The following is a 10,504-nucleotide window of genomic DNA, read 5'->3' as shown; positions in this document are numbered from 1 at the left end:
GAAATGAATATATTCTAAAGGGCTTCTGAATGGTAATAGCACTGAAAAGCACAGAGGGCCGACCTGATATACATCTTATGTAACTTCAACTATTGTAGAGGGCTTCAGGAAGATCTAGTAACTCACTAGGTAGTAATTCACTAATTGTGTGATCTGAGTATGACAGCAAATCAGAGAAGGCTATTCATCTTCTGACTAAATAAAGAGAGATCCTAAAATTTCCTACCTAAACACCTATATATAAAGAGTGGGGTGGTCCAAAGCATCACCTGGAACTACTGGGAGAATGATTGCTCACATGTGAAATCAAGAAACAAACACAAAGATTTCACCCTTATGAATGTGACATGTCTGCATATTTCAGGAAAGTAGATTAATTTCTGAAAGATGTCTCATCAGTGCAAACTAAAATGTAAGCCAACGAAGTTTCTCTTAAATGACAATTTAGAAGAATTCCTGTTTAAATCTCTCTTTTTTAGTCCACTCTGAATTGGCACAATGCCATCCTTCTGAACTGTATAAACTGTTTTTTTAAACAACTGATGATCTTGATTGTAATATAGATATCATCTTGTCAACATTAGCCTTGAAAAAATGTAATGATACTCCAAAAAATAAAAATTCCAAGTCAGATGTGTGTGTAGGGCAGGGAATTGGTGAGGGGAGAGTAACTAAGGATGCAGATTATTTTTGTCTTTCTGACAAATGCCCAAGCAACTTTTCCTCGTTAAATAATACAACCATCAAAAACCATCTGTATACTCTGAACCTCTTTCCCCTTTCTATTGCATACTTTTTCTCTCCACTATTAGAACTCACTTGCTTGGATGATGGAATCCAGGATACGGCACAGAACCCCTAGGTGGCGCCGCACGTCCATGTTTAGAGTGTGGCTTTGCGCCTCAATATGCAACCACAGATGCATGATGTGAGTCCCCAGGTTGAGAGAGCTCTGAACAGGCTTTTTAATAAATAAGTGGAGACTGCTAGCGCGCGCAATGAGTCCAGAGGTTCGGAGCAGCAGACACATGAACCCAGGCGGGATAAGCCTCTTCCAACCTTGCCAAGATCTAACATCTTCCAGGCTCGGGATTCCCAAACATTTTGCTTAAGCCAGTAAAATCCTGTGCCTTTTTCTTCTATGCTCCCTCTTCCTCTCAATTACTCCGTTGACTCCTCTCCCTTCCACTTTTTTTTTTTTTTTTTTTTTTTTTTTTTTTTAAGTAAGACAATATCTTTATTATGAAAGTTGTCCTACGATTCGGGTTAAAACTTGGAAGGGATTTGAAAACGAAAAGAAGAAATCGAAAAGGAATGAGAGAACTGAATCTACTTGTGCCTTTATTAGGGACGACTTTAAAAATAGAGCACCTTCTGGGAGGATTTTGATCCGAGTATTTGGGTGAGAGTCGGAACCTGGGGGTGCCGGGAGGGGCTGGGCTGGGAGGTGGGAGGCGGAGGCGGTGGCTACCAACAGAGATGCTGATGCTGCTACTGCAGGGCGTTTGCCAGCTGTTCTCAATGCAGTCAGGAAACTGGAAGGACTGGCCCCTGGAGAAAACTGAAGAGGGGGCTCCGTAGGAAATGTGCTACCTGAGCATGTTGCAGAGAGCCCAAGGCCACTTGAATAAGGACCAGAGGTCGGCTTGAAGAAAAGTAGCCTCCTTGTATAATGTATAGCGTGTGTTCGTGTGTACAGTGTGTTTGAGGCCGTGAGGATGAGTGCATATGTGTATAATAGGGGAAGGGAGGGAGAGAAGGGTAGGTTATTGACAATGGGCGGGAGAGAATGAGATGACTCTGGTTTTCTCTTCTGCCAGCACCATCTCGGCTCATTTTCTCTAAGCAATACAAGTTTACGGACAGCCACCTAGCCAGCAGTTTTCTCCTAACATGGATTTACCAGGTAACAATACACCAAGATCCACCCCTCCGAACCCTTCCTCCCCCTTCTCTTTTCTGGATCATTTTGGCTATTTCATGAATTTATTTATTTAAATGAGAACCTTCACGGGAAAACACTCCCAGTATTTAGAGCCTGGGAAAATAATTGAGATCATTTTTATGGGAACTCAAGTTAAAGGGTAACAATTGAGAAGCAACTTCGGTTTCTTAGAATACTCCGAGAGTTGTTGGGCGGACGTTTCGGAGAGGACGTTTCACCGCTTTTCATTCCTTAACAGTGTATTAAAACGAACTATCTATGTTAAATATGGATCCACATACAAACCCAGAAGCTAAAGTGAGTCATGAAAAAGGTTAAAAGTGCAAAGTGAAGCATACGTTATTTGTAACGGGGGAGAGATTTTCCTGAATTCCAGAGAGAGTTAGGAGCAAGAAAGAGGAAGCTTGAAGGTTTGAAACACAAACTCAGAAAAGCTTGGAAACCGAGGTCAGTGGCTGTGGACCACCTGCGCTTTTTTGTGGGGGGTGGTGGTGAAAAAACACATATCTTGAAAGCGGATTGCTAAAGATAACGAAGACATTCTTAGATTACTTTTTAAATTTTAATGGGAGTGCAAAGAGGTGAGAGTCTTTGAATTTGTGGTTCCCCCCCCCCTTTTTTTTTCCTTTTTCATTATATTCATTCTAAGGAGTACCTCAGATCTATCTATACTTTGGAGAGAAAGCGGAGAAAATTTGCTAAAAGTCTACTAACGGTTATTTGTTTTTCATTTTTTAAACAAAAAAGAGCATAAGTGTAACGAAAGGAAAAGGAAAGGGGTCTTTTGGTGTCAGTTTCAAGATGAAATTGTACTGAAATATAGATCTCAGAAAATTTAGGGGGTATTTTAACCTTCCTTTTGAGACTCTCACTCTTCTCTTCCTGGAGAGTGGAGATGTATCGGGTCTAAAGAGAAGAGGCTATCCTTGTAGCTTAGCTTTAATTAGCCAAAGTAACAGAAAGATAAAGGGGAGGGGGATTCTGAACACATTTTTGTTTCCACTGTGTAGCAATGTTATATTTTCCATTGTATCTAGACTTTTCTCAGAGTCCCTGGAACTACATATAGATAGACAATGGATGGAAACGAAAGATGTGTGTCCTGGGAGGGAATACTCGGGAAGGCCCCCTCACCTGTTTTCCCTCTCTTTTTCATCTCTTGTTATTTATATCTATACTTTTTGTACCTTCTTTGTCGTTGACAGGTTGGATTCTGAGTACTTTCTGAAGATTCTCCTTTGCCTAGACCGTCGGAAAAGAGGGGAGGAGGAGAGAAGAGCTCACCCCCTCCCCTCCTTTCCCCTCCCCCCAATCTATTCCTCAGCTGTCCCCACCCCAGCCTCGGTCCAAGCTTCTCAGAAAAAGAAAAGGGCTAGAGAAATCTCGAGGAGAGCAGCTTAGCCCCACCACCCTCCCCAACCTTCCCCTACCCCACCTTCCCCTACCCCACCCTCTCCTCCTCCTCCTCCTTTCTTCCATATCCCCTCCCTTCCCCTATCCCCTCCTTCCTTCCCCCAATCTTGGAGCCCCAATGCCAGCGCCTAGCCGGGGCTGCTGCTGGCCGCTCCTGACTATGCCGAGGCTGAGGCGGCGGGGGGCGCTGCGGGAGCCAGCGGGCTGCTGCTACTGCCTGGTGGCGGCGCTGGCCCTGCTACTGCTGCTGCTGCCTGCTGGCTGCCCGGTGAGAGCACAGAACGACACGGAGCCCATAGTCCTGGAGGGCAAGTGCTTGGTGGTGTGCGACTCCAGCCCGTCCGCGGACGGCGCAGTCACCTCCTCCCTGGGGATCTCTGTGCGCTCCGGCAGCGCCAAGGTGGCTTTCTCTGCTATTCGAAGCACCAACCATGAACCATCCGAAATGAGCAACCGCACCATGACCATCTATTTCGACCAGGTTAGCTCAGACAGACAGATAGCCCGCTTGTTATTCTTGGAGGATAAGGATTTGGGGTGGGGCCGAGGAGAAAGAAGGTCGAGAGAGAGTTTTTCCTTGCCCTGATGCTTTGTCCATCACTTTGGCACTTTGGACTCTTCTCTCTCTTTCCTTCTCCTCTCCTCTTCTCTTCCTCTTTTCCTCTCCTTCTCTTCTTCTCTCCATCTCTCTCTCCCCGATACCTTTATCTCCTCTGGTTCCGCACTATACCTCTATATACCCAAGCCCCATTATCACTATTGGCGATTTTAAAATCTAATAGGGAAACGAAGGTAACTGTAAAAATTATTATGTTCAGTTCCCTTAAGAAGCTGTTTTATCAAAAACCTTACAAGAGGGTCATGGTTGTAGTACTAGGATGCTTTTTGCTTTTGTATTCTGTGCGGTACCTAAGAAAATATTCTTATTACGAAATTATCCCGCTTTGGAAAACTATCAACTTAGCCTTCGGTTAAGTTCCCCTCAAACTACTCACTCTCCTTCAGAAAAGTGTATGGCTTTAATCATAATTTTATCGCTGAGTATCTTTTATTGTTGGATTTTAGGAGTAACAAATGGATAAGAGAGAGGGAAGGTGGATCGGGGTTTCCGTGAATTTTATCCTTAAGATTCTGATTTCTGAAAAGAAAGTACATTTTAAAATGGTTTTTAAGTGAATTTGCTGATACACTTCAAAACACTAGGATTCAAAGGTCCAGTCTACATAATCATTACTGCAGAATTCTTGCTGTGTTTTCCGCTTTCCTCCTTGATTTCTATTCAAGTGATTGGCCAGATGAAAGGGAACTTTTATTACTAAATTAAAACTAAAACTAAAACTAACAATAACAACAACAAAAGAACAACTTTGTTTCGTCTTTGCGTCAAACCATTGTGAAATTGCGGTTTGTTATCCACAGCAAGGCTCATAGGTTATACCCTCACTTTTCCAAAGGTCTTGTTAACTACTGTTACACAAAGAATCGGACTTAATTGAGACTTGCCCACAGGATCTTTAGAATCCAAGGACATTCCCACTTCCTCTTCTCTCTCTCTTTCTCTCTCTCTCTCTCTCTCTCTCGCCCCTCCCTCCCTCCCTCTTTCCCCCTTCATTTCCCCCTCCCCCTTTTTTCTTTCCTTCCTTCCTTCCTTCCTTCCTTCCTTCCCTTTTTTTTTCTTTCTTTCTTTCTTTCTTTCTTTCCTTTTTTCCTTCCTTCTTTCTTTCTCTTTCTCTCTTTCTTCTTCATTTAATGCCATATTCTTGAAGGACATTTGTTTCTTTAATCAGCATTTCACAAAGATCAATCAATATCTATTCTTCAGGCTGTATAATGAAAACAATGGGATATACGAGTTTGTTTTTGTTTTGAAATCCTCATCTTGACCACACTGCCTCTACCTCCTATCCCCATACTTTAGTCCTACACATCAGCTTCCACAAGTCAAATTAAATATATTTTGATTAATTTCTTGAACTATAAAGTGAAACAAAATTAGATATACAGGTACATTGGAGTTGAGATCCTGAGTTTTCTATATTTTTCTTTCCTTCTCTAGAATGTATCCTTTTCAGGGAGGATTGAGAATAGCTCTCCTCTGAAAAGCTCTTAACAATAAAACCCCTGAATGTTTGTGTAGGAACTGGTTCAGCAGCTGGCTAGTAAGTAAAGTGGCTTTGAGTGAGCAGAAGATGGATGAAGTCTGATTCAGAGACTTTGCTTCGATAAGTCATTGACACAAATGGTATTGGCTGCATTTCCCTTCATTTGAGATTTGCTTTTTTCTGTCATAAGGCAAGAATCTCTTCTAAACTGAATGAAACTAACTGGTCAGAAAAGGGGAGAAATTACTTTTTGATGATATTCCTTCTGAAAGGTGTTTTTTTTTTTAATTGTAAGATTTAAATACCTTGTTTTTCAATGAAAATGCCAAAGTTACTTTATTCTAAATATTTTATTTAAATGTGCATAGGGGCTTGAGTCTAGTAATCAAACAGCAGTTTCTATAGGAGCATCCTTTTTGAATTAGTTTCCAAATATTGGGAACAAACTGAGAACCTTAAAACCCTAAAAAGAGTTTTAAGCTTTCTCTAAGAAAGTAATTGGTGTGAATTCATTGAATGGTACTGTTGCTCTGGAACATATTGCTGTTATCATTATCATAATAATTCTTTGGTGCTGCAGTATTCCCCTACTCTGACAAGCAGCTTGGTGGGAGGAGAATCTCTCTTGCTGGGGGAAAAATAATTCACTTCACTTACTTATTCAAGTCTCCTTAAGTCTGAGCATGCTCTAAATTCTCCCCTTTGCACCATTCTTCCCATTCTTTAAAAAGCTCCATATTGTTAAAGAATGTCTTTGAAGTGTAATCCACTTGCAATAGTTTAAGACCTGTTTATCCTAAAAAGCATTTTCTTTCTACCTTTATTCCCTGATTCTGAATCCATTTTCCAGGAGGTATGGTGTAGTCCTTTTTGGTCACTGTCACATACTATTAGCATCACATAAATACTATCAATAACTGGCTTTATCTCCACATCCTTGAAATCAACTTCTTAGGAAAGAAAGCTTTTAAAACACCTCTACCATTTCCTTTCTGAACTGACCATAGAAGGATGATTTATGGTTGCCTGCTATTCTATAGCTAATGGAAGAGTGGGTGGGAACTTGGTGTAGGTGGGGCCTGATTTGCTTTGGTGCTTTGTTCTTTTCTCCTCTCCAGGTATTAGTAAATATTGGCAACCATTTCGATCTTGCTTCCAGCATATTTGTAGCACCAAGGAAAGGGATTTATAGTTTCAGTTTCCATGTGGTCAAAGTCTATAACAGACAAACTATCCAGGTGGGTGGAATTTGATCATTCTCTTGTCCCTTCCTTTTTGAGAAATTGTTTTTTTTTTTTTTTTTTTTTTTCCTTTTTCTCCTCACTCTCCCTCTTTCCTCTTTCCCCGCAACTTTGGAAAGGAATCTGTGAGTGTCACCTTCCTTCCAATGTGTCCTTGAAGTGAATGAAGCTAATTGGGCAGGTGGGCTGGGAAAGACAAAAAAGAATAGGATAGTATAGAGCCTACCCTCATGTATTAGACAAACAACTCAGCCCTGTCACTTTGCTTTTTTAGGTAAGTTTAATGCAAAACGGCTACCCAGTGATTTCAGCATTTGCAGGAGACCAGGATGTTACCAGAGAAGCTGCTAGCAATGGTGTGTTGCTGCACATGGAAAGAGAAGACAAAGTACACCTCAAATTGGAAAGGGGTAACCTCATGGGTGGATGGAAATATTCGACCTTTTCTGGCTTCTTGGTCTTTCCTCTCTAAATGCAGGCACCTTGGGGTGGAGCCCAAGGTGTGGTCTGGACCCAGAAATTCATCACTTACTATCCTGAACTTGCCAAAACGTGAAAGTTGTTATCAACCATCCAGAAACTATGGCAGTAGAAGAATGATCTCCAAAAATTTCAATATTTACTTTGAATAATGACAATTCCTCTGGAACCTGCTCCTCTCATTAGTTTTAGAAGACAGTGGTTTTAGGAGAAATGAAATTATTGGCCTGGAAAATTTGTACCTGTGATTGTAATTTCAGATTTTATTGTTGGGTTCATTGAGCCTTTTTTCTGTTTGTTCACTTTGTTGTTATCCTGATGAGACAAGAAACTCAGACCTCAAGATTTGCTGAAGGACTCACAAAAAGGGGCAGAAGATACTACTACCTGGGGAAGGGTTCTTGCAATGCATTCTTTTTGTGTTTGTATAGCCTTAAAAAAAAGAATGGCTTATGTCTAAGTCCTGCATTTTTTTTTTTCTGGTTGGGTGGGAGGGGTGGGAGTAGGATGGGATATTATGGACGTTACTGTGTCAAGAAGTGCTTTATCCAGAGAAGCAAATTTTGCACGATTGGAATAACCAATTTTGTTTTGTGTTGTTCGTATTTTTACTCAATATTTTTGTCTATTTCCTGTTTTTCTTAATTTATTTTATTTTGGTGCTGAAAAATATGTAAGCTAGATTGATCAATAAGACAAAAAAGCATATATTGTGAATCAGAGTAATGAGAACCGATGGACAATTCTGTCTGTTTTTTCAAAATGATCTTCACAGATGCATTTAAGAACAAAGGTCCTGGACCTTTGTTTTACAGTCTGGAATCATTCAGGGACTTGAAGTTTCTGATTTGGTCTGATTTTTCTAGAAGCAAAAAGCTGTGATGATGTGATTTGATCATGTCCTAAATTACATCATTTCTTTGCATTACCAAGTGAATCCTTGGTCTCCTCAGCAATTCGTTTTAATGATTTTGGTTCACCTGTGGTTGTACACATACTGAAGCACCACGTTAAAGTCAACAGAACCAGTTTCTTCTCTTTTTCAATCTAGATAAAATGAATCTGACCTGCCATATCAGGGTGCATTTTGATAATGGACTGAATATCCAGTTGGCCCCATGCTTGATCTAAAAAGGCAATGTGAGCAAGAACAATTTTGATTTTATCCTCACCTCAGCTTTGCCCCTATTTATATGGGAGGCCATCTGGGAACTGGATTAATGCAGTCTCTTATATTTGAGGGAAGAGTCGTTGATCTCAAACCTGTTAAAAATTGAAACCTCAGGCTGAATGCCAATTTGTCCACTGTATGACATTGTAACCAAAATGTTGAAGATACTTTAAGATTCAAAATAAATCGATTTGATGTCTGGCTTGCTTCTCCCCCTGCTACTACTACATCTGTGTAAGGTTCAAGGATGAAGGACTTTGGAAGTGTTTTGGGAATTTGGAGGAGCTGTTCCACGTTATGCCCAGCAAATTGTTTGATGACTTCATGTGGCTATTTTATATATGTATGTGTGTAAATAGATATACATACACACATTCATACATGCATATATATGTATATATGTATGTACATATGTGTATATATGTACATATATAATCTGCTTAGATCTACTGCTGGATCTGGATATATATATACATTTGAAAGCATACATATATGCATAAATATATTCATGTTTCATATGAATAAGAAAAAAACTGTCAGTGTAAAGATGTTTTGTTGATGGACAATGTACTTTCCTAATAAATTTAACTTAGAGTTGAGAATAAATTTTAAAAAGAAAGCGAATTTGAATACAGAATCAGGTGTTTCCAACAATAATGGAATGATCATGGGCTCAATCTAAAATAGTAAGTATAGAGGGGAGGAGAAATATTTCTCAGTGAATCTAATGCGGCCTCTAGTATTTCTTTGTGAATGCCCCTGGGATTTCTGTGAGGAAATACTCTGATTGGAATTAAGCTAGACTTGAAATGACTGCTACCCAGTAGATAGAGTTTGATCCACTAAAAATAGCAACCAATACTCATCAGAGAAATAATTTTCATGGACATTTTAATCTTCCTTTACAGTATACTAAATTTTTAGATTACCTAAATTAATAAATGAAAAAGCATTATATAATGAATGTAGAAAATGCAACTAGGCACAAGAAGTTGATTTCTATTTCCTATTTCACAACCATTTATATATTCTTCCCCTTTTGTCTGCATTGCTTGAGGCCAGACAGTCTCAGCAAAAGACAATGCAAAATAACAGTCCATTTTTATTGGCCAATTAAAAACTATTAGATTGTTTAACAAAATATAGAATAATTATTAATATTTTTATTAATCTTGAATTAGAAAACATTCAAATTCCATAATTATTCATCTTCCTCATCTGAAACTCTTTTACTTAAGATGGAATCCAGAAACAAGATTAGGAAGAAACTGTGTAAAAAAAGTGTCTGACAACCATTGCAACTCCCTGACAAGAAATTCTGTTTCATCATTATTTCTTTCCATTTGGTTGGATAATGTGATCTTTTTTTTGATGAAATTTCTATAAGTAAACTACAAAAAAATCTCAAGTAGTATTTTGTGGCAAGACAATGTCCGGAAATGTGTGCTGTAACAAATAATATATATGATAATGCACATTTCTAAATAACAGAACAGTCATTAGTTTCCATGATTTACATTCTTTTGGTAGAGTAAAATGTATTTTTTTATTGTGGAAAAGGTGTAATAATATGTCTCTTATAAATTCCAAAATTGATTATATGTATAAAAAAAAGATCATTGAATATCAAAGCAATATTCCAGTTTTCTGGATGTCATATTTAGTCTTTCATCCTCTTAATTTTGTTCATGTATTCTTATATTTTTAGGAATCAAAATGATTAGCATGTTACATCCGAAGTAGCCACTTCATTATCATTTTATCACATATTTTTGTGTTTGTTTAGCACTCGCACTACCAAAAAAAAAAAAAAAAAGCCTTCCCTCAGTGCATAAAATCAAAAGCAATAAGATGACATATGATTTAGTGGGTCAACTTTTATGCATCACAAAATATCAAATTTCATTTTGATCTAAGTTATATTTGACACATGTTAATCCTCCTGTTTAAGGATAGGAAACAACATCCTCATTTCTACCAATAATAAGGAAATTTTTTTCCGTCTAAAAATATGTTATTGATTCAGTTTAAGACCTACCTAAAACTCTTTATTGTCTTTCTAAGTATTAATGTTATTATTTTGAAGGCAAACATTTCTGGTTTATGCAATTGTAGCTATTCAACACAATCTTATCTTTTTAATGTTTGGCCA

The 10,504-nt window shown here is 38.7% G+C and overlaps 1 protein-coding gene and 1 long non-coding RNA gene across 3 annotated transcripts; both read left to right on the top strand.

The window, feature by feature from the left end:
• The first annotated feature begins 905 nt into the window (after window positions 1–905).
• On the top strand, window positions 906–3,399 carry LOC116420623. Of its 2 annotated transcripts, none has more exons than XR_004230992.1 (3): window positions 906–1,402; window positions 1,821–1,906; window positions 3,151–3,399. It is a non-coding gene; the product is annotated as an uncharacterized LOC116420623 (long non-coding RNA). The 2 variants fall into 2 exon arrangements; XR_004230993.1 differs by lacking the exon at window positions 906–1,402 and adding an exon at window positions 1,456–1,640.
• A 17-nt stretch (window positions 3,400–3,416) lies between these two features.
• On the top strand, window positions 3,417–10,168 carry CBLN2 (cerebellin 2 precursor). The gene is made up of 3 exons (XM_031946698.1): window positions 3,417–3,839; window positions 6,579–6,698; window positions 6,976–10,168. Exons 1-3 carry the CDS (start codon window positions 3,477–3,479, stop codon window positions 7,171–7,173), a joined length of 681 nt encoding a protein of 226 aa, XP_031802558.1. The 5' UTR covers window positions 3,417–3,476; the 3' UTR covers window positions 7,174–10,168.
• Window positions 10,169–10,504: the final 336 nt, after the last annotated feature.

The sequence above is a fragment of the Sarcophilus harrisii genome, chromosome 1 (assembly GCF_902635505.1).
Source record: "Sarcophilus harrisii chromosome 1, mSarHar1.11, whole genome shotgun sequence".
In the NCBI taxonomy this organism is placed as follows: domain Eukaryota; kingdom Metazoa; phylum Chordata; class Mammalia; order Dasyuromorphia; family Dasyuridae; genus Sarcophilus; species Sarcophilus harrisii.
This window is presented reverse-complemented; position numbering and strand designations above follow the sequence as displayed.